General features: G+C 34.6%; 2 protein-coding genes and 1 pseudogene across 2 annotated transcripts in view; 2 read left to right on the top strand and 1 right to left on the bottom strand.

Annotated features, from left to right (window-relative positions):
- Nucleotides 1–25,125, bottom strand: part of LOC145991787 (dynein axonemal heavy chain 7-like) — a 113,887-nt gene that overhangs the window by 18,232 nt on the left and 70,530 nt on the right. Inside the window, exons 26-27 of the mRNA XM_083127838.1 lie at nt 24,735–24,875; nt 20,173–20,324 (exon numbers count right to left, since the gene is read on the bottom strand). Of these exons, the coding sequence (XP_082983964.1) occupies nt 20,173–20,324; nt 24,735–24,875 (293 nt within the window). The remainder of the gene's footprint in view (nt 1–20,172; nt 20,325–24,734; nt 24,876–25,125) is intronic.
- On the top strand, nt 31–16,340 carry LOC145991326 (uncharacterized). The gene is made up of 5 exons (XM_083127329.1): nt 31–467; nt 11,584–11,725; nt 13,647–14,545; nt 14,994–15,241; nt 16,091–16,340. The coding sequence occupies exons 1-5, from the start codon at nt 273–275 to the stop codon at nt 16,338–16,340; spliced, it is 1,734 nt and encodes a 577-aa protein (XP_082983455.1). The 5' UTR covers nt 31–272.
- Nucleotides 5,385–7,049, top strand: LOC145991328 (26S proteasome non-ATPase regulatory subunit 11 pseudogene; annotated as a pseudogene).

The following is a 25,125-nucleotide window of genomic DNA, read 5'->3' on the forward strand; positions in this document are numbered from 1 at the left end:
GCGAAAATCACCTCGCTACCGCTACTTTTCTTGTTGGAGTTTTGAGGTAAATGTTTACGTGGCAACAGTGTTTACCAGAGAAGAAGAAGAAGAAAGGTTGCCATGCAACTGTGTAGCGCGTTAACTTTGTTGTTTGTTCCTAAAGGAAAAAGTATAAATACCTTCGTCTTTGGTCTCTCGATCTCATTTGTATTTTGTTTGGGAGGTAGTGGAAGCTCGTGAGCCCGTTAATTTTGTGCGTCGCCTTTGTTTTATAGTACCACGTTATTATTATGAGTGATATCGACAGCGACGATTGTGGAAGCAAACCACGCGAGAAGTTGCCATGGGAAGAATACAATAAGTTTTTTACTTTCAAGAGGACAGGGAAAAATGGAAATTTCATTGTAAGCTGCAATCTTTGCTGCATAGGAAACGAATTGTCGGTGACGAAGACCAGCACATACAATATGAAAATTCACTTACAGGTAAGTGTAAAATTAAAGGATATAATAATAATGAAAGGGGAGATATAAACTCGGTCACATGTTTCATTGCAATTTCTTGAAAGTGTGTAAATGTAGAAATAATGCAATTACATGCCACGTTGTTTACCTGCCAGTTGGTAACCATTAACATTTATCATACATTTGTACATTTTACACAGTTTTTCTCCTGTGTGCTATTTGGACAGTCTTTCGAACAAAGGCATGTAGTGCTCAAAGTCGGTAAGTGGTTGGTTTCATTAAATAGTACTAGATTTTCGACTTCTGTCCAATGTATTACTTTGGAAGGATTAATTGAAGCATGCGAAAGTTTCCGAAATAAGTTTTTAAAATTGTGCAGAACGTGCACCTAGTTTTAGTCGAAGAAACCTCCAACTGTGCGCCAATTTCGTACTGGAAAGTAATTTCCAAAGTTTCCGTGCCCATAAAATTGAGGTGTGTGTGTTAACCTCAACTTTGAAACATTCGCCCGTAAATAGCAAGACCCGAATACAAAGTTCGGTATTATCTAACCTTCTTGCTTGGCCGAATCATTTTCTCATGAATATAGTAATATTTTGGGCCTAATCTGCCGTTTTGCAAATTATCCAACGTACTGTTATTTCAACCCTTTTGGAAGAGCAAAAAATATTGTAGACGAAATGTTTGTTGCTTGGAATTTTGATCGACGTCTTCAATCGAAGTTATTTTTTTCCCCGCTTAAATAAGAATTTTCAAAGGGATTGCAGAGAATTTCACAGTGCGAAAATTGAAATTTAGAGTTATAATGAATTTAATACCTTTTTCACTAATCAGGAGCTACTACAATGTGGAGTTCTTAAGTCAGTGTGGTGTTCATTGTCATTTAATATCATGCACGTGTGATATGACCACAAAAGACATAAAAAAATGGAAGTGACTATTTTCACCAGGTGGTGGGAATAGCATACGAGGCTATTTTCACCAACAAATGTAAATACTTGACCATAGCATTGTATTTGGCGCAAGTTTCTTTTGTTGCATTGCGATTTCATCATTCTACGAATGCAATTTTTATATGCTTAGATTTAAGTCTGTTAACACATACTGCGGAGTTTTAGTGATTACTTAAAGATGTGTGCTTTCATAGTTATGTTAGGTGGGCCAGGTTTGGTTTTCTTAGCATTAAAATAAAGTCCCTAAATGTATTCTACTAAACTTCCGATTTACTTCTACTAGTCTACAATACTTAAGTTGCTTCACGATGGAAAATGCATTGTCCGTGGGAAGCACGCATGCTCGCCTAAGGTAATTTTTAAGTGTTTTTTTCAACATTTATAACTTTTACCGAAATCCAAACAAAGGTTCAAATTTTGTGTGATAATGATTGCCAAAATTCTAAGATTAGTCTTACTGCTAGGATAATTTGAAAAAAAAAACAACAAAAATTCATAAAATAATCTAAACCGTTACCCACATCCATGTTTGATACCCAGTGGAGGTACATTGTAGTTCAGATTTTAAAATGTAGGCCCACTCCCGATTAGCCAAACTGTGCATAAAGTGGACTTAAAATCTCATTGGGCAGTAGTACTTAAGTTACTGCTAAGGAGTTAATTTAAAGTAAAATTGGTGCAACTACTGCTGTCACAAAGTAGTGAGAATAGCAGAAAGTGTTAAGACCAGAAATCACATGATCTGGTGTTGGGAAGTATTTACAAATAATTTTAATGCTGGAAGTGACCTGCCTAACCTAACAATGAAAGCACAAGGAATGCAATGCCCCTTTCATACTACATCATGTGACATATTAGCAGTACCAATTCATATTAGAACACCTTGTGATATTTTTCAAACTTCATAGTGTGAAGAAAAATTACTTGTCCATACGAAAATAAATGCACGCCGACATAAGTTTCTTACACATCAACAATTAAGGAATGCACACATACATGTAGTAGGCCAGGTTGGAGATCATACACATGAGAATTTAAATTCTGGTGAAAATAGCTTCAAAGCTAGCTTCACCACCTGGTGAAAATAGTTACTCCATAAAAAAAAAATGTATTGAGAGCAATTGAACATAACTGCATAACCTCATAAGAATCACTTCCTTGTAGTTGATATTCTTCCTGCCCCTCCAATAAATATCTCTCAGGGCAGAATAACTTTTTTGTAGTGAAAATGTTGAGACTGTGAGTAAAGTGTACAGATAGGTATCAGAGTAGCCATAGCCTGGAATGATGTTGAAGTGACATTTTCTCATTATCTGATTTCACAAACTTGGAGACATTTGCATTACTTTATGAATCTGGGGTCCTGGATTTTCAATTCGTGGAATAAGGTGTTTTGACAAGTTATGAAAGAGTAGAGCTGTAGAAGGTATGAATCAAAATTCTTGACCCTCGTCCCCCCTAATCCCCACAAGGGTTGGAAATGAATAAAAAAATTATTAGTTATTATTCTTATTCACAGCTTTCATTCTTTCTAGTGTAATTAAACACTTATTTTAAAATTTAACATACTGCTTTCATATGGAATTCATAGCTAGACAAAAAATGAAACTGACTAATCAGTTTCTTCAGTGCATTCTTCAAATTTCAGTTCCGTTATTAAATGGAATGTGTGCACATTCATAGAGCTAGAATATATCCATACAGATATCCTCTAGTGTTCAAACCCAGTAAAACTTGACGTTAACGTAAAAACAAACATAACATTTATGTTACCACTTTGCCATTGGGTAAGCACTAAGGCTGAGCCAATATCACTTGGATGCTTGGGAATTGGAATGATAAAAGCTTTTTGAAATATTGATTGATATCAGAAATTATACTGCTCTAATTATTTGCATAAATTTACCAAAGTTTTTGCTTTAAAATATTCATGAATATTTTATGTTATGCTAATACAAAATTCAATGTTTTTGCACATAAATCGGGCACAACTTCCAATTTTGCATAATTCCCAGGATAATTAGCCTCTGCGAAAGTGTTTTGTGCCATTTATGTGGATCCTGCGTAGAATCAAACAACAAAAAAGTATCTGCCAGTATTGATAAATGGAAAAGATGCTTTCTGATACAGATACCACTTGTATAAGCTCAGCCCTAGTAGGCACACACATGAGGCAAAAACAAATTAATTCCTAGAAGCAATACCCAATGTCTTCTCTCATGACATGCTATTCACATTAAGGGAAGTGTTTTCCCACAAACACTAGGGACCAAAATTGTATATATTGTTTCCATTGCAGAATTATTTATCTCAAGACAACTTCACGTCTTTCGTTTCTGAGGTAACATGGGAGAAAGTTGCCATGGAATTCCACAGTATTTATTCATGACAGTATGACAATAAATATAATACATTGTCATAACTACATTTGAAAATGGTTAGGCTAAGTCCAAAGTTCCACATTTGTGCAATATCTATAATAATTTAGTCATATGATTACTCAAAATTTTATTCATATAATGCAATTAAGTGTCTGAAATTACTATTTAAACTAATTTCATTAAATATGATGTTTAAAAAAGCCAATTTGTATATCATGACCAAATTATCAAATTGTGCAATATTCTGAATTCATATTCATAACAGTTATTTTTGACTGACAATATGAAAAAACAAATATCTTCAATCATATGTGTTCTTTCAGGCAAGCAAGATAAGTTACATTCAAATTTATAATTAAATTTATTGAAATTATGTACATTTGCATTGACATCAAGGTTTATATACAAAGGTCAACTCTTTAAAATTGTTCAATGTCTTATATGATGTCATACTTGGTATTTTATATCAACATTCAAAAAATGGTAATTGTAATCATTAGATAAGTATATTGTGATATACATAGTAAAATAGCTGTAACAGAGCAAATATGTACATTTACAACACAAACATTCAAGCTGTTAAGCACTTATGGACAAAAATATAAAACAAAAACAATTGAAAATAACACATACTAAAAAATCGGACTTGAAAAAATCTCAAGATGGATGGGACATAAGTAAAAATGTGACGATTGGTGAAGGTTTGATATCATTAAAAATCTGGATCTTTTGAGAGATTATACTTGATAAGTTAATCTTTAATAGTTTGTTGAAACTATATAGAGACATTTTGTTGATAACAGAAGCTTGAAAATGCTTTTATAATGGAATAATCTGTAAAACGAAAAAGGAAAGATTTGGAACTGGTGTAAAGTGCCTAGTTTAATAATTGAGAGCAGGAAATTATTATCTGCTGGCATCAGCATTAACTAGCTAGTAAATGAATATTGCATTATCTAAAATGAAATGTTATGAGAAATAAGACTAAGTGAGTGTAATATTTTCTACATTTTGAATGTGAACAAGCCAAATGTGAAGTTTTGAAAATTGAAGGAAGCCATCTTGTGGACCTGATTGAGGAATCTGACATGTTGAGTGTGCTCAGATGTAGAACTGACGCATACTCAAATATTTAGTGAAAAACTTGCTCTGTCTCACAAGGAGATAATAAAGAAATGTTTTCTACATATAAATAACATTTATATGTTATAAATGTTCTTGTAAATAATTGCATAATTTGATGCTATTATAATTTTTGTTGTTTCTAGTTTTTTCTTCTTCTTTCTTTTCATTATTATCAATATAATAATTATAAAGTTATCAGTATATGTAAATTTAAATTTCCTTTTCAACATAGCACCACAGTTACCTATTGCGCCAATACTGAGTTTAAATTATACTGACAAAGTTGTTATATATTTAAGATTATGAGACGTCAGGTGATTAGTTGAAAAGGTTCAAGCTTATAATAATCTTTGTATTGTTTTGCTTCTTGTTCTGGTTTCTGAGGTTAGGTGTTTTTACCTTTAAATATGTCAGATCCAAATGGTGATTTCTGCTTGGCAGATGTTATGGCTGCTCTCAATGCTATCAAGGATGGCCAAACAGATCTCAAAGCTAATCAGGAGGATCTCAAAGCTAATCAGGACAAGACTAATGCTCAATTGACAGAGCTGAATGATATTATTAAAACTAGTATCTCAGAAGTCAGAGTGTTCAGAGGTGAAATCGAAGCTACTTGTACAGAGCTTAGAGAAGAGATCAAAGATGAACTCGAGGTGGGCGAAAATACAAAAATGGCGGCTATATGTGTGGAAAGAGCCCAGTTAATGTCAACCTCAGATAAGTTAGAGGAAATATATGATATGTCCAGGCTTCTGCAAGAACAGGGAGATAAAAGTGAAGAAGATGCAATTTATGTCAAAGAACAAAGTATCTTGAAACTAGGAGAGACTTACAAGAAAGATGGCAAAGCAAAAGAACTGTCTGAACTTATTAAGCAGACGAGACCCTTCCTCTGCACCATTAGTAAGGCAAAGGCAGCAAAATTGGTTCGTGCTCTGGTTGACATGTTCTTGGATCTGGAAGCCACCATTGGCAGTAAAGTTCAGTTGTGCAAGGAATGCATTGAGTGTACAAAACAAGATAAAAATACTATCCTCGGGCAGTATTTGGAAGCCTGCCTAATAGCTTTGTATTTTGACACTGGAATGTTTACTGAAGCTCTTCACTTAGGATCGACCTTATTAAGAGAACTGAATAAGTTTGATGACAAAATGTTATTGCTAGAGGTTCAACTTCTAGAAAGTAAAACTTACCATGCCTTGAGTAATCTTCCAAAAGCACGTGCAGCACTTACCTCAGCTCGGACTACAGCTAATTCAATATATTGCCCTACAAAACTACAAGCATCGCTTGATATGCAGTCAGGCATTCTTCATGCTGCTGATGAGATAGACTTCAAAACAGCATACTCTTACTTCTATGAAGCATTTGAAGGCTATGATAGTGTGGAAAGCTCAAAGGCTTTGACTGCATTGAAGTACATGCTGCTGTCTAAAATAATGTTGAACACACCAGAAGATGTTCAGCAGATCATAAGCGGGAAACTGGCTCTGAAGTATGCCGGAAGTGCAATTGAAGCTATGAAGTGTGTTGCTCAAGCAAGTCTTAAGAGATCTCTTGTAGACTTTCAGGAGGCTGTGGATCAGTTTAAAGAAGAACTGGAAAATGATCCAATTGTTCGAGCACATTTAGACAGCCTTTATGACACAATGTTGGAACAAAACCTTTGTCAAATCATCGAACCTTATTCTCATGTTCAGGTGGATTATGTTTCAAAATGCATTAAGCTACCTGTAAACCAAGTAGAGAAGAAACTTTCACAAATGAATTTGGACAAGGAGTTTCACGGTATTCTAGACCAAGGTGAAGGGGTGTTTCCCCAAAGTGTTCCAAATGTCCAGTGGAAGGATAGAATAAGGAAAGGCACCAAATTTAAATTGAAAGAAATTAATAAGACTGTTTTCACCAATTGCCCAGGTGCAAGGAGGAAAGTAACAACCCATCCTAAACATGTTCGTAAAAGAACATTCCGGCAGAGATGTTTGAAATTATGGAGGAGAAAATTTCGTCTAGAAGCATTCCATGCTTACTCCTCACATATTTGTACTTTGACTGTGATAACATACTTGATCATGCATCGTACACATGTACGCAGAAGATGTCACGATGATGTCATGAAGTTAAAGTTAACTTCAAATTTGTAATGTCTTAGACTTACATTTTAATCATTTGATTACTTACCTGTAATGTATCTTTTCAAAGGCATTGTTGCAGCATGCAGACATGTCTTACTATATTTTATCAGATATGTGACTGAAAATTACTTGATGGGTAAAGATTGTTACATACTTATAGTGCTTATCATTCGTGATTAAGTTCAGAATTACAGTAATATGAGCTATGAGTGTTGTAACATTATTATGTGGTTGCATATATTTGGAAAAAGTATGTTATGAATCATACATAGTTTTATTAGTATGTGAATTTGAAACATACAGTTTAGCGAAATAACTATATTGTGTACATGTAACATCTGATACGAAGAGTTATCTTGAATACTTTCACTATGACAGTGTCAGTACATGTTTTAATTTGGGTATTGTCGATGGAGTAAGGTCAGTGGTTACATAGCTTGACATGTTGAGTCATGAATATAGTTCTGTTTCAATGCTGAAATAAATAAATCACAAATGCAAACCCTAAAGTTGAAAAATATTATCAAAGATTCTTTGTTTAAAGAAAAGAATTACACTTTACTTTGTTCTGTGTGAACATAAAGTATAACTTTGTGGCCTAAGGACAGGTTCACAAGCTTCCGATATCATGTGAAGTAAAGACATGTCGACTTTGAAGTGTTAAAAGGGGATGTTGAAGAAACCGAAGACAGGTTTCATCCAAACACAGAAAAGTCTCGGAGCGTCAAGCCTTAAAAGGTTCAATATAATAATTTGGAATTTAATATCCTTTATCTCAGATTGCACGGTGATGGTAGGGAGAGTAGTTAGAATACTCACACCCGATGGTAACCTGTTGTCTAGGTAAAGTAACGGAATATTAATAAAGGGGTTCATGCATATTTATTCACTTTGTTCAGCAGCCTGATTCTTCTGTTGGAATACACTGTTAACAATAAAGGTGCGGTAATTTGAGCACACGTGTTAACATTTGACCACATGTAAGCTGACAACTTATTATGATTGTATACCCATCTGACTTTCGAAGATTTTTAATTTTAACAAACATTGATTTGATGTACATCCTGAAATATTGTTGCAGGATAATTTAATCTATACTTACCATCCACAGAGTAAAGTAACTCTAAGGGTTGGTTGGTTGGGAGTTTCTTATTGACTGAGTGTCAAGGGTGGTATATAAGACCTCAGTTCTTTACTTTTTCGTTCTTTGTATATTAATTTTAGCATTATGAAATTGCTTATGCGAACATGTTGTTTATTTTGTTGGTTTGAAGGACAAAAGATACTTCTTCATTCCACAACCATACCCATAAGGGTTGGTTGGTTGGGAGTTTCTTATTGACTGAGTGTCAAGGGTGGTATATAAGACCTCAGTTCTTTATTTTTTAATTATTCATATATTAATTTTGGCATTATGAAATTGCTTATGCGAACATGTTGTTCATTTTGTTGGTTTGAAGGACAAAAGATACTTCTTCATTCCACAACCATACCCACAAGGGTTGGTTGGTTGGGAGTTTCTTATTGACTGAGTGTCAAGGGTGGTATATAAAACCTCAGTTCTTTACTTTTTTAATTATTCATATATTAATTTTGGCATTATGAAATTGCTTATGCTAACACGTTGTTTATTTTGTTGTTTTGAAGGACAAAAGATACTGCTTCATTTCACAACCATACCCATGAGGGTTGGTTGGTTGAGTTCTTCTTCTTAGGATGTGGGTTAAAGGTGGTACTGTGAGTCACAGTACTTTGTGCAGAATTTTTCTTTTGTCAGCTGTTAATGTCAAAATTTTCTCACTTTTCATGCTTCTTTCTTTGAGTCTGAAACATTAGTTCAGGTATGAAGTATTCCTCTGTAGAGTTTGCCTTAAGTTGATCTTCATGATCCGACATTGGTCTTCAATCATATTTCTTGATCCTTAGGTGTGTTGAACGGTGAAAAAATTTAATGTAACAAATATTCTTTGTTATGTGTATTTTGGAGTGCAAAAAAAATGTATAATATAATGTGATGGCATGTGCATAATAATTTTGAATGCTAAGATTTAGCTTTGGCTTGAAAAATATTTACTAGAGCACAAAGATTCCAAGAATTGAATCGTAGGCTCAAATAGGAATGAACTTGACAAAGAGCAAAGTGATTCACGTGTTGATCCAAGCTTCAGTCAAGTAGTTGTTTCCTTTAAAAATGCTAGAATGCATTATGGCTCCAAAATGTGTTCACAAAGGGCTGAATAGTAAGTTCGAGCCGTGACGCTGCGAGTTCAGGAACAACAATTATTTATGATTTATAATTTCTGTGCACACATCATAATTTATACATTTCTTGCATGAATTTATTTGTGATGTAAAAAATCTTATATTCAGCACTCCGTAAATCTGAGGATGTTTGCTTTTCGATGCAGGGACTTACATTTTTGTCTTGTTAGCTGATGTTGCTAGATGAATGGATCAATTCCTAATGGGAAATTTAGATCAGAGGTAACTTACTCTACATGTAGAAAATTATTATTAATATATTTTTTGGCTAAATAAAAATTAATATAGAAATTATGCTCCCAGGTTGAGAATGAAGTTCTGAATGGTGCTTCATTGTTTGATAATAAATAATAATGTTATGTAGGTACATTGTTTATGTAAAAATGGTTACTTTACTGGATAATAATTGTTGGTATGTCGAACTTGATGTTTTTTGTTTTTCAATATTATTATGTACAAAAAATTCATTATGTGTAGTTGCACTGTATTGGTTCATGATGAACAAGTTTTTGTTGTATTGTTGGAAAACAAATATTCAGTCACACTCAATTGATTATAATGCTGAACATGTAAACAGATTGTAAATATAGAGGCATTGTATTAATTATTATATGTTAAATGTCTCAGTAGGGCTCAGATCTGTTGTGGGTTCGTCCCTTGTTGAGCGCCAGTATGACAATAAATATAATACATTGTCATAACTACATTTGAAAATGGTTAGGCTAAGTCCAAAGTTCCACATTTGTGCAATATCTATAATAATTTAGTCATATGATTACTCAAAATTTTATTCATATAATGCAATTAAGTGTCTGAAATTACTATTTAAACTAATTTCATTAAATATGATGTTTAAAAAAGCCAATTTGTATATCATGACCAAATTATCAAATTGTGCAATATTCTGAATTCATATTCATAACAGTTATTTTTGACTGACAATATGAAAAAACAAATATCTTCAATCATATGTGTTCTTTCAGGCAAGCAAGATAAGTTACATTCAAATTTATAATTAAATTTATTGAAATTATGTACATTTGCATTGACATCAAGGTTTATATACAAAGGTCAACTCTTTAAAATTGTTCAATGTCTTATATGATGTCATACTTGGTATTTTATATCAACATTCAAAAAATGGTAATTGTAATCATTAGATAAGTATATTGTGATATACATAGTAAAATAGCTGTAACAGAGCAAATATGTACATTTACAACACAAACATTCAAGCTGTTAAGCACTTATGGACAAAAATATAAAACAAAAACAATTGAAAATAACACATACTAAAAAATCGGACTTGAAAAAATCTCAAGATGGATGGGACATAAGTAAAAATGTGACGATTGGTGAAGGTTTGATATCATTAAAAATCTGGATCTTTTGAGAGATTATACTTGATAAGTTAATCTTTAATAGTTTGTTGAAACTATATAGAGACATTTTGTTGATAACAGAAGCTTGAAAATGCTTTTATAATGGAATAATCTGTAAAACGAAAAAGGAAAGATTTGGAACTGGTGTAAAGTGCCTAGTTTAATAATTGAGAGCAGGAAATTATTATCTGCTGGCATCAGCATTAACTAGCTAGTAAATGAATATTGCATTATCTAAAATGAAATGTTATGAGAAATAAGACTAAGTGAGTGTAATATTTTCTACATTTTGAATGTGAACAAGCCAAATGTGAAGTTTTGAAAATTGAAGGAAGCCATCTTGTGGACCTGATTGAGGAATCTGACATGTTGAGTGTGCTCAGATGTAGAACTGACGCATACTCAAATATTTAGTGAAAAACTTGCTCTGTCTCACAAGGAGATAATAAAGAAATGTTTTCTACATATAAATAACATTTATATGTTATAAATGTTCTTGTAAATAATTGCATAATTTGATGCTATTATAATTTTTGTTGTTTCTAGTTTTTTCTTCTTCTTTCTTTTCATTATTATCAATATAATAATTATAAAGTTATCAGTATATGTAAATTTAAATTTCCTTTTCAACATAGCACCATAGTTACCTATTGCGCCAATACTGAGTTTAAATTATACTGACAAAGTTGTTATAACAGTCTCGGCAACTTTTATTCTTATTAGAACCTTATAAATGGTCCCGTGGCATTTTGCTGTATGGTAACATGTGTAAGATTTGCTGTGATTATTTTAAATCCCAAGTATTTTGTAAGAAGTTCAAAATTTCAGAGATTAAATCTTGTTACTGTATCACTGCACTTTCATTTGTGCACCTATAGTCATAATATTTTTTTCTTTAGAGAAAACATGAGCAGAAGTTGGGAGAGTTGAATAAATCCATCGAATCAAGCAGAAAGAGAAAAAGAGAGATCTGCGATAGCAACCAACGGCAGAAGCAGTTAAAATTAAGCAGCCTCAAAGATGGAAGATTCTCTTTTTCAGGTGAGTTATTTGTGAGAGCATATTGATGTTTGGGATTTCTATTTTGGTTTTCATCGTTCTTATACCGCTCATGAGTGAACTGTGACTGTGATGAATGGAGAGAATGAAAGAGACAGTCACATCCATACTTTACCCACGATCCAAACCAATTGATGAAGGACAGTGGCTACTCACCGGAAATTCTGGGAATTATGCATGAATATTTTGTTCCGGGAATTATGTGGAATTTTGGATTCATTGGAATCGCACACTCTTCATATTGTTAATATTTTTATTGAGGGGCGGTAGTATGTAAGTTTGGAATAGAGAAAACCTCTGCTTGCATCCTTGAATTTTTGGAAGGTTTGCCTTGAAAACCGGGAATTATACTTGAATTTTTTCATGGTCTTAGAGTGGCCACCCTGTGAAGTAGCATGCTAATGCTAGCAAATCCACCATAGGGACTGGCAATTTCATAATTTTTATTGTACAATTCTTTTGTCTTCAACCATGGGCAGTGCGAGGGGGTGCTTGCGTGCCCCTTAATTTTCTTCCGCATCCCCTACGTTCAACTGAAAACCCTAATTGTTAGAGTGTATATTATGTCATGTCACATTGAGCACCGAATGTCAGGTACTGAATGAAGTAAGACCGTTATTATTGTATGCAATGGACAAGCACGTAAAGAGATGCAGCGCAGATTTTTTTCTTCAGTCAGCATTGTTGTTATGATTGTTTTCTTCCTTTCTTTCATTAAGTGCTCTGTATGCGGTTTTCGATAATCGCCTATAGCAGAGATTCCCAAACTTTTTTTGTTTCACGGCACCCTTAGTGTTTCAAGATTTTTCCGAGGTGCCAAAGTCAGAATGTAGGCCTATCTAACACTTGGCAACGCTCAGTTAGTGTGGTTAGGTTGCTTGCCTCAAGTTAAAAAAATAAACACATATATCAAATTCAGAAATATATTACACATAATAAAAAGTACTAAATAAGCACATACATTGGAGTGTCATTTCAGTAAAATAGAACATTTCGCGGTGCGCCTGTAAACCATCCAGTGTGCTGCAGTGAACTGTTTGGTAACCACTGCCTATGAGCTTGGTGTGAGTTATGTTTTTATTTTATTTGTTTTTTTATTGTTGATAAATGGTTTATTTTTGTTCTTGTTCTTCCTCTTACTGGAGCAAAAATTGCAGCTGCTTTCAAATTATCAGGAAATTATTTAAGCAAGTTGTAATGTGAAGGGTAGTTTTCTTGTTAATACATTCTATGTATTTGTTCCACATTACATGTCTAGTAAACGTACCATTTCAGGCTTTTTCAGAAACTCTTACGAAGAGGCCCAATGTTCACGAAAAAATTTTGGAATAAGTTATTGGGGGTGGGATTTTATCCTGAAGTGGAAGACGGAAGGTACAATGTACTATGCAATCATATTTTGTAACTCCACTGGTTACATTAAAAAGGTTCAAGAATTGTGTTTTTAAAGGTCAGGATAATTTCATTTTGTATTTCACTACATAGTTCAATGAGACTGCAACGTGTATCTGAATGTTTACACTGTATGACAAATTTCTTGGAGTATAAGTATCATCATGGACGTCCAGGGGGAGTTCAAGCTGGGGGGAGGGGGGCACAGCTTCTCGTGAAAATGGATGTCAATCTAAAGATATATAATTTCATTTCAGTCAGTAATTTATGTTAATCAGTGGAGGCGATTAGGGGTGTAGTTGCCCCCCCACTTTTTGCTATTTATGCTAGTTACTATGCTAAACCTTATCTACCAAGAGAAAGTAAACTGTTCTTCTCACCCCCCCCTTTATGTTTTGAAGATTGCATGCATGTTAGTTGAATACTGATAATTATAATTATATATTGAAACTTTTAATTAATTCTTAATCTTTCATGGCATTAATCAAATTTCATATCCTTTCATTTGTAGGGGAAAACCAAGAGAGTATAGACAATAAGTTGCTTGAGTGGATAGTAGATGGGTTGCATCCATTCTCTGAGGTGGACAGACCATCGTTCAGTGACTTATGGCAGTCTTTAACAAAGAAGAAGTTGATGTGCTCTGCGACCTTAAAGAAAAAGTTGGGGGAGCAATATGAAAGAATGAAATCTTCAATGTTAGACGAATTTGAAAAGGTCAGTTTTGTCTCAGCCACAGCAGATTGTTGGACTGCACATCATAGGTCCTTCTTAGGAGTAACCTGCCACTGGTTGGATCCACTGTCTCTAGAGAGGAAATCTGCTGCTCTTGCATGTCGGCGTCTCATAGGAAGCCATACTTACGATGTTTTGGCAAAAGAGCTGCAGGACATATTTATCAGGTACCACATTCATAATAAAGTAGTGGGTGTGGTAACTGATAATGGATCAAACTTCGTGAAAGCCTTCAAGGAGTTTTCTGCAAGTGAGCCGGAGGACAGCCAAGAGTCTGATGTGGTGGAAGAAGAAATTACAGAAATTCTTGCCACAGGAGATTGCACTTTGCCACCCCACATTCGCTGTGCAGCACACACTTTACATCTTGTTGCAGTGAAAGATTCAGAAAAGGCTGCATCATCAGATGCAAATTACAAAAGGCTCTTCCGAAGTGCCTTCGCTAAAGCACAGGCATTGTGGAATAAATCCAGGCAGTCTTCCCAGGTTGCTGACATAGTGAAAAAACAGCTTGGTGCATGTCTGATTGTACCAAATGCAACACGGTGGAATTCAGTGCATTCTGCTGTATCGGCACTATGTCAGCATTTTACAAAGCATGAGGAGAAAGTGCATGCAATTTCTGATGCAGTTGGCCTGTGCAGATTTTCTCCACATGAGATTGAATTTTTGAAGGTAGGTCCGATATGATAAAATTACTTATGTAGTTGGCACTCATTTCATACTCTTAACTTATTCAGTCATTGCAAGCTGTACTTACAAACTGCTATAATATTCTTAATTTTTGCCTTCAATTATTATAGTGTACTTTTTAAGATTCCAAAGTGCAGAATTTGCATAATATTTTTCTCATAAATTTTAAGTGATGCATACACTTGTGCTGGAATCAGAAGAAATTATTAACATACATTTTTATTGTGGAGATTAGAAACTGTTTGCTGTGTTTTTCCAAAATGGATTTCCTTTGAATGATATGCTACATTTAAAGTACATGAAGGAATCATGCTTATGAATTGTTTTTAATATTTTCACCATTGTTTATTGCTATAACAAACATTATATTTACAAATGAATAAATTAATTCCTACAATGTTTTAAAGTAACATACATTTTATTTTTGAAGGAATATGCTGAGGTTACACAACCACTAGCCAAAGCAATTGACATTCTCCAGGGAGACAAGAAGGTGTCCATTGGATATCTCCTTCCCACACTCCACCAACTTCTCCGGATACTTGGTTTGAAATTGGATTCTGGGGATGTAGCACATTGTGATGCCCTTGCCAGAGCTATTGTTGATGGTGTGAAGCAACGGTTTGCAGGCATTTTATGGGATAAGGATACAGTGCTAGCTGCTTGTTTCCATCCAAGGTAAGAAGTTATCTGGAATTAATTCACTGCAGTGTCTTTTATATCTTGATTATTCACATGAAAGATGCATGATGTTTTACTTTACATAACAAAACATCAACATTGTTAACTTCTCTTATAAGATAACAATTACGTGCTTTCATATGTGCACAAATCAGAATATAGTTGCTTTATTTGATGTTCAAAATAATTTCTTGGCAACCTGTATTTTATTTAGTGCATGCCAATGTTAAACTTGTCTTTGGTTGAGAGGCGGATATCTAGTCTTGGCCAATAATACCTTGTTATGTGAAGTATACATTTCAGCTGTTTCTTTTCACTATTTTTTTTAACATTTGTCTCATACTCATTTGTTTTTATAAATATATTATTTTATGCAGTTTCTCAATAGCCTAAGAGGTTTTCTTTTATAGTTTCCAGAACTTGATAACATGGTTGTTTATTATTTTTTTCAGTGTTCAAATGTAAACCAGCTGTCTTCCATGGTGCAGTAGTAGTTATCAAAGCATACTATGATACCCAGGAGTCTTGGGTTCAAAGCCCAGCCTGGGATTGTGTGTTTTTTGTGATTGTCCATTCATCAATTTCACCCATCCTCATCTTTGCGATTGCGATTAGATCTCTCCCTCTCTCAATATGTCATTTATTGTCTCACTTATTTTGTCCCATGCTGTACTTTTCAAATATCTCCCTCTCATATTCAAAATAAACCAAATCAATTAGTTCAATGTAAACCTGCAATAAACTTGAAATTGTTGCCCCAAAGTGGACATCAAAGATTTTTTTTTTTTTTTTTGTCTTCAGTGTAGTTAACCAATACCCTGATATAGCACTTTTATTGTATTTCAGATTCAAATTGTCATGGCTTGAATCGGAAAAAAAGAGTGAGGCACGCAGATGGATGGAGAAAGCTGTATCTCATGATACGAAGGAAAGTTCAGCTTGTCAGAATGAAGAGAAGCAGCTAGACGATTTTGAAGATTTTTTCAAGTTTGAGCAAACGCAATCTGAAACAGAACTACAAGAACTGTGCAGATTTCTAAAGGATGGTCCCAAACCTGTGGAGACACTGCACAGTTACAGTAGCAAGTTCAAATAAATTTTCATAAAATTGAACACTGTTATGCCGTCAAGTGGAGCTGTTGAGCGTTTGTTTAGTGTTGGCGGAAACTTGTTTTCTAGCAGAAGGACACGGCTGACCGACCAGAACTTCGAAATGCAGCTGTTGCTAAAGTTCAACAGACAGTTGAATTTGGTTTAAAAAACTTGTATTGGACAAACCAAACATGCATGTTATACACAGTTAATAAAGTGGTTTGTACATTCGCAATAGGACTTTCAATAGTGTTATAAAATTAATATCTTGTCTCATACCAAAAGTTTGTCAGCAACTAGCTTCAGGACAGGTTTTTCCTTAAAACTTTATTTTTTCCCCCCAAATATCTATTGTGAAAGTTTAGTATATAGAACAGTAATACAGAATCATTAACTTGAGTGTTGATATAGAATGCAATGAGTGAGGGTGCAGCCCAATAGGTAGAGAGAGAAAAGTGGACAATAATGCTTAATTGTGCTGAAGGCTAGTATCAAGATAAGGACATCCAGATGATAGATGTAATGATATTACAGATAATGTATGTATGCACACTTTAGTTATTTGATATCTGGATACATTGACAAATAAGTATGTAGAGGATGTATAATCAAGTACTGTATTTGGATATTATACATCCAGGTGTATAGTTTACCAAGTACCTGAATAATTTTATTATCTATATATTAGGGCTAAGCCAATACTACTTCGAATCAATATCAGTGCCAACATACATCATAATGGCGATACTTGAAAAGATGTAATAATTCAAAGTAGGTCAGAATGTGTAATATTTTTTATGATACTGCCCCAGTGGAACTAGGCTATTGTCTTGAATATTGATTTTCACGCAAGATGATCGTTTGATCACCTCATTCATTTTACTCCCAATGTCTCTGGATATTTACCCTCTGCAGATTCTGGAAAAAGTATGTCAGCATCTATGATACCATTCAATGCATGGGACTCTGTATCAGTTCATTCCTACTATACATTCATGGTGCCGAAATGCTGTCAGGTAATCCAATGACTATACAAAGGTACCTAGACATCCAAATTGAGGATATTGGATTTCCACTATTCAAATTGCTAAAGATTTATTTATTAATTAAATGATTGATGTGTAGGAAATTTAGATATTGCTTGTCATAGTTCTCTGGGTTCATGCTCCTGATAATTCTCTTAGGAGTTTATGAAAAGATGCAATTGAAACTTTATGTTCAAAATCTTTCCTTCATAATTTTTTTTCATTAAAAAATTAATTGTTGCCACCAAAAATGTTAAAACAAGTCAGATGGTAACTCAAAAAATATATCAATTGACTGGTATTGTGATAACTGCCTATTATCTAACTAACAGCTGGGAAGTTTCAAATATCTTCATGACTTGTTTTTTGTTCATGCAGAAGTAGCGAAAAAGTAGCGAAGTAGCGAGTAGCGCACAGGAGTAGCGTAGCGAGCTACTTTTAGGTAAATGTAGCTGTAGCTGTAGCGAAGCTACATTTTGGAAAAGTAGCTGTAGCTGTAGCGAAGCTACTTTTAAAATGTAGCGTTCCAATCACTGGTAATAGTATAATAGTAGTAGTATTAGTTTCAAAGACGTTATTATCCTCGTAAATGACGCAAAAAGGGGAGAAGTCAGTAAAAGGTAAAGTAAAGGTAAAATGCTCCCCTGTGCATAGCACCATGCCATGAAGGCATATAGGGGGTGTGGGGGTAATGCCCCACGCTTTCTTGATCCGGTCGTGAGTGGGGGTGATGTGATCAGTGTCACGCCCCTGACTGCCTTTACCCCCTAGGGTTTCCCCCAGGTACCCATGTTATTCGACGCTGGGTGGGTGCCGGGGCAGCTTCCAACGTTAGAAAAGTTCCCGGATTTGAACCGGCTGGGGATCGAACCCGGAACCTTTAGCATGATAGTCAGATGCGTTACCGACTGAGCCACCGTGGCCACCTGTGATTTATTTGTCAGTGGTAAAGCATTTGTGTTGGACAAACGATTTGAAATATTATTTTTTAACACGTTCAATTTCACATAAGCTTATAATTGAGAACAAGCACACAAACTATATTATTGTACGACAGAAAATGCATGACGAATATAATTCTGTTTGTACATATGACATGTATAACTTATATGTCCAACACATGTTTTACACATATGCAACATGGAGCAACGTAAAAAATAAGAAAATGCATATACAACATGTTAACACAAAATTCTGTACATATTCAAAGTTTCTTTAATACATATGTATACCATATTATTTAAATGCATTACATAATCAACTCATCTGCCTCATAACAAACCAACAGCAAAAATGATATAAATCTCTCAAATGTGCATGCTCCTTTTCATCCAAACAATTGTTCATGCATTTAAGACCAAACTGCTTAGCAGTAACATGCAGAAAAGAATGGAATTGCTCCCTTCGCTCGCAAGAAAAAAATTATATCCACATTATTGCAAACTGAAAACAATATTAATTTAATAGGGCACTGCATTCCCTCTTTTATAATGTTTTAATTTAGATTATTCACCGCTCCCTAGCTACGGCTCTGAACTTTTATGAATTTATGAAAAACAAATTTACAAAATTAATTTTTATTAGCATAAAATTTGAAATTGAGGATAGCAATTGCCTCTCTGTGCCCCCTCCCCCAACCCCTGCAGGTGCCCTTGTCCATCTGGAAGAAAAAATAAAGAATCCATCTTGAGTATAATTTTGAACTTTTACGCTTAGATTCTGCTACCTTTGCTTTCTTTTTTAACTTCAATATTTGCCCCCTTGCCCCCACAGAATTGATTTCCAACCAAGGTTGATGGGTAATACCTCCCGCTCCCCTGTAGTTGCACCACTGACTATCTTCCGTCTGCCCCAGATTCTGCGGTGTCAGGACAAAATGCAAAGTGCAGTGCAACATCATCATGGTTAAAATCCCCTTCTGCACTATCCCATCAACGAACTGTAACATTTCTTCGCGAACTTTGGGCTCCTCGACAAAGTCTGAAATTATACTTTACTAAACACTATAAGTGGAACATGTAGAACCAACAGGCAAACTACCCATCACGATACAACACACGTTAAATAATTTCCCGAGCACGACCTGATGATATGTTGAAAGCACCTCAAATTTTTGTTCCAATGCGACTTGGAGAAAAGAACAACAAGTAGGTGGACAATAAAACCATTTAACAACAATGCCAGAAACAAATAAATCACTGAGCTATAGGCAAATATAAAAAAACACTAACAGGCCACTGAAAAGAAGAAACAATTCTTAAAAACAATACTGATGAAAAAAAACGCAAAGGCCATTAATCTTTATAGAGACTGCTGACAGTACAGGAAAATATATGCAGCTTCTTTTTCAATGATTGGGTGTTGTATACAATAACAGCGGTCTCACTCCAATACCTAACATTCGGGTGTTCAATGTGACTACGACATATGACACTGTAAGAGTTAATGTTTTCAATATAGGTTTTGATTAAGGGGGTACAGGAGAAATTTAGGGGCTGCGTAAGCACTCCTTCATGCACCCCTGGCACTGCCCCTGTACATATGTGTGCACACATGGTAAAAGTAAGTATTTACTGTTTCCTTCCATTTTAATTTATTTCTTTCTATTTCCTTGTGTGTACTTATATACACAAAGTGGAACTTCAACCCAGGGGGCGAAGGTAAAAAAAATTAAAATGTGAAAAAAAGTAAATTCAAGGAAAATTATAAAAACATTATATTTCATAAAGATTGAATTTATAATGGGTAAAAGTGTAAAATCTGGGAATGTAAAACCAGGATTCAACTGTATTAATAACAACTAAACAATACCTTCGAAGTTTGGAAGATCACACGTGCGACACAATGCATCCCACGATTTGTCACTTAACCAGGATGGGGCTGGATTTTTTCTTAAGTTTTCCAGGCCTACTCCTCCAGTTAGTAAGAACATTACCTCAACTCTACTAACACTTTTCTCATACCTGTGTAAGAGTGAGACACATTAATCATAATGAAAAACAAGTACAAATTAAGGAGGTGATAAAGAAACTTATAATTATATGAGTAAATAACAACTAGAATGCATTTTTTTATGTGTAATATCTACCAAATGGTTACAATTTATATTTGTCTTTTCTTAATTTTCATAACTTTTTAGCTACTTTTGACTAATTGTGTGGATGAGGATGAATGATCATTAGATAAAAATTGGTGAAGAAACACTAATCAGGGTTTCCTCGTGAACTTGAATTGTATTTTCCCTGAGATTTCCCCGAGTTTTCCAGAATCTTCCATTTTTTTCCAGAGTGGTCAATACACAGTGCAGTATTGTTTATTTTTTTCAATACCCTCCATTTCCTCTCATAGCCATAACATCACCCCCCAGTGGCAGTGATTAGGGGGGCAAGGGGGGGGCAGTTGCCCCCTCCCCACTTCTCGCCATTTATGCCTATGCACTATGCTAAATCTTATGTACAAAGTTAAATATACTGTCTTTGTCTCCCAATTTTTTGCACTTCGCCCCCCCCCCCCCCAGTTTTGGAACCCAATCGCCGCCACTGTGACACCACCATATTGTTATAATTAGAGATGAGATGAACTAGCTGGTTGATGGGTTTAAATTGTTGGGTGCTTTGGGCCATGGAGGTAGGAAGGGGAGGAGTAAGCCCTATATGCTGTTTCCGAAGCTGATTCACATAACAGCACCAGAGAAGTCAGACCAAAACATTTGGAAAGTACCATAAGTGAAAATTTTTGTAAAGATTCCATTTAAAACATTACCAAACTTTGTACTGATGCATGATTTTCCACGAAGAGGCATAAAGCAAAGAATATAACATCAATAATTATAAAAAAATTAAATTTTACCTCACCAAAATCATTGGTTTCCCTAAACTAACTAGCTTCATATTAAAATATATGATATAGTTATAACTAGGGCCCCGGGACTATATTTCCTATAAAACTTTAAAATATGTACGTAATTATGTTATAAAAATGGAAAAATATGTCATGAAAAATTAAAAATATGTCAAAAGATTCAGAAGTATCCCCAGTAAAGCCAAAAATATGCACAACAGTACTTTCGAATGTCTCCTTATATGGGATGTCAGTATCTTCCAGGGAAGATCGACTATGATGGGGTTGGGATATTATTAAATGAAGTCAGAATCCCTTTAACCATATAATGTAGTGGGAAAATACTGACAGTATATTGTGAGGTTCACTGCAATTATCCAAAATGTTATTTGCTATTATGTCAGATTTACACCTTTGTGGAAAGTAAAGCATAAATGGCAGCTCGCTATAAAAAAGGGGGTATTATTGTTCTGTACTAGTTGGTAAGAAGAAGACATCTGCTTTAATTTCTTCGTTTGTAATTTCCTTATCCTGCCATCGATAATATGAACTATCCATTGCACTAAAGGTACGAATTATAAAATAAAAATAAATAAATTATAAAATAACCGATTATATGTAAGACAATTACGAAATTATACAGAAATATGTCTTATTACGAGAAAATTGAAGAAATATGTTGTAAAAACACGAAATTGGTAAAATATGTCAAAATATGCCTTATCAAGTTTGTCTATTTCGACTGATTTTCATCAAATATGTAAAGATCTCACCCCAGTATCCGATCCGATGCCAAATAAAATATATGTTATAACATAAAGTCCCGGGCCCTAGTCATAACGGTATGTGGTAACATATTGTTACACCTCGTTTACTGCTTTGAACATGTGGTCAAAGCAACCAAGCAAAACTGAATCAAGTCATTAGCATATTTTCATAGAAGCCTACTAAAAGTTGATTGATACGTAATGAAGTGGCTAAAGCATACATGCGTATTTCATTATTCCTTTATTTTCATCATCGCACTCCCTAAATTTCATTCCACACCCCCTCAGCACCCCTAGATGGTTAATTCTGGTACTGTCGCTGATACAGACACTGCAGGCACCTGCTTTGGCCTGTGTGGTCATTTTCCACCCTTCTAAGTATACGGGGAAAATCTAAAACCCTTACCTTAAAATTAAAAAAGGGGTCTAAAGAGACCTCTCAGAAAGGTTAAAAAATGCAAGTTGTAAAGAGACTTCCACAGGACAAAGATGAAATTAAGAATGGCAAGGATAGTTCTAAAACTTCCTCAGAAACAGTAAAAGGCCCGCTCTCCTCATAAAAACACTGTTATCATCTCCCAACAGGGATGGATGATAAATCGTTGAGTAAATTAAAACTGTCTGAAGAAATTAAGAGGCACATTTGTAAAACAATGTTACAGGCACAGTGGAGGGTCCAGCCCTTGCAGCAAATGACAATGTCCAAGATGTCTGTGTCTGATTCGAAGCAGAGTTAAAATGACATCTTCTCGGCAGGAGGGACGGGATCAGAGGCCCAGGCACCATTGATGGGGCTGATTGCATGAAGCTTGTTCCCTGTTACCTCATCCAATTCTTCTTGCCACGTGTCAAGAAGGAAACAACGATAAACATTCTGCAGATCCCTAGTTGGCAGAAGGAGGACGAGAATATTTCCGTCAGCATCAGCAGACTTGGCAGTAGCATCACCTCTTTCGTTCCCCTTGACTGCTGACCCAGCAGAAGCAGACTAATTGTTACTTTATTGGTATGGGCATATCTGTATATCAGTAATATTACTGATAATTTTAGCCATTTTTTATTACCTTCATGAATAAAAATGCACAATTTGTATGTCATGGTTTTGTAAATAAATGTCGAAACATGCAGTTCATGCTCTACAGTGAGGCTCACAGTGGGCTGCCTCCTGCACAAGTCCCGAGCATCAGTCTTGAAACCAATGCCCAGACCAAGTGCCGGCTAAGCCATCCAAGTCTATTATTAAAGTAAAGCATATTGAATCACTTGATTACATACATTAATTGAGGAGGTGAATGACTGTTCTGCAAGAATCATTATCAATTATGTATTGGTTCAGTAGATATTCTGTTATTGGAATCAGTAAATTGTATATCAGTACGAGTAGTTTATCAGTACTGGGAAATATTACATATGAGATCACTTTCTGAAACTGAACTAAATGAAGAATAAAATGGCATTACTGTGAACATATAATTAAATATTATGATTAAAGATGTTTCTGTGAGTTAAACACCTTTTCCAACTGTATTACAGTGCATAAAATAGCATTTCAAATATACCACACAAAGAACAAATATTTTCACACTTTTGAGAAACAGCAGTTTGCAAATGGACACATTATTAATTAATCTGTAATGAAAAATAAACATATATTACAAGCCTATATCTTCAAAAAGGCTTGTGCGAAGAAAATCAACAGGTAGGAGTATATTCTAGCACTTCAGATGTACATCACTGGGACTCATTCCCCATTAGATAATATCTCTGAGAATTATACTTTTTTCAAATTCGCTGAGATTTCCAGGTTTTTTCAGGTGTGTGGGAAACCTGACTAATTGATTTGATTTAGTTTATTTTACTTCGCGTTTTGTGTCTCTTGGCTGATTTGCAAAGATGGGGATGAGTGATGAAATTGATGAATGAACATTCACAAACAACCAAGCCCGAGTGGAATTTCAACCCGGGACCCTTGGCGTCGCATTGCGATGCGCTAACCACTCGGCTACAGGGTCCGGCAGAACCCCGACTAATGCTCAGGCAATGAACTGAATCTTTACAGTGCAAGATTTTGGTCCCTTTAAGGTGGCATTAAAAATTCAAAATCATGTAATTGTATCAGTTACGTAGATGATGACAAAATAAGTTACATCATGACTTGAGAGACGGCTCTTCAAAGGCTGAGAACTCAATCAAACATTGAAATACGTTAAAAGTATACATTAACCAAGAAAAATTATATTATGCTCTTTGTGCTTCTTACACACAAACACTAACACACACACACATGCACAGCACTTTAAATACCTCTTAAATCATAAATAGCACATTTTTCTAAAATTTCAAATAACACACTCTCTATAAACAACAAACAAATGTGTGTTGATATGGGCATATCAGTGTACTAGTATATCAGTAACACTGTCAATAATTTTGCTGATTTCTAGAAATAATCTGTAACTTGGTGCAAATTTCTGCAATTCTGTTGTTATATTTATAAATATGAAGGTATAATCCCTATCTGCTGGTTTTGATACATACATTTCAAAGTATGTGGTTTCTTTTTCTAATTTAAAAACTATAAATACGGAGAGATAAGTACTCACTTTATCCATGAAACATGATTACATACAGATTATTCAAGGACTTCATTTGCCATTTAATACCAGATCCATAGAATACCAGTTACATAGTATCAGTTAAAATGTCTTACTTTAGTTTATTCCTAATAAAATAAACATTAAAACAAAAATTATTTCTTGTACTTACAACATAAGATTAAAGCACAAGATAATTGAAAATAAACTTTTGTGCTTTTCAAAGAGTGATAGGCAAACATTCTGGTATAAAGAAAATGTGAAGTGGCCTGAAATACCAGTCACATTTTTTACCTCGCTGTCTTTCGGATTGCTGAAATAAAGCGGAAAGAGAGGCATATTAAGAAACACAAAAGTTTCACATGACACAGTCAAATGAAAATGTACTTAAACAAGTAGGCGTTACATGGAATTCACACAATCATAACTTTCAGAAGGTAAAGCATGAACTAACAAGAATAACCAAAAGCACAGAAACTCATGGATAATATTATAACAAACAGTACAACTGGCAATATTAAGACAGAAATATATTCACACTTAAGTTTCTACATCATTTTTCT

The sequence above is a fragment of the Lepisma saccharinum genome, chromosome 8, assembly GCF_977018435.1.
Source record: "Lepisma saccharinum chromosome 8, izLepSacc3.1, whole genome shotgun sequence".
In the NCBI taxonomy this organism is placed as follows: domain Eukaryota; kingdom Metazoa; phylum Arthropoda; class Insecta; order Zygentoma; family Lepismatidae; genus Lepisma; species Lepisma saccharinum.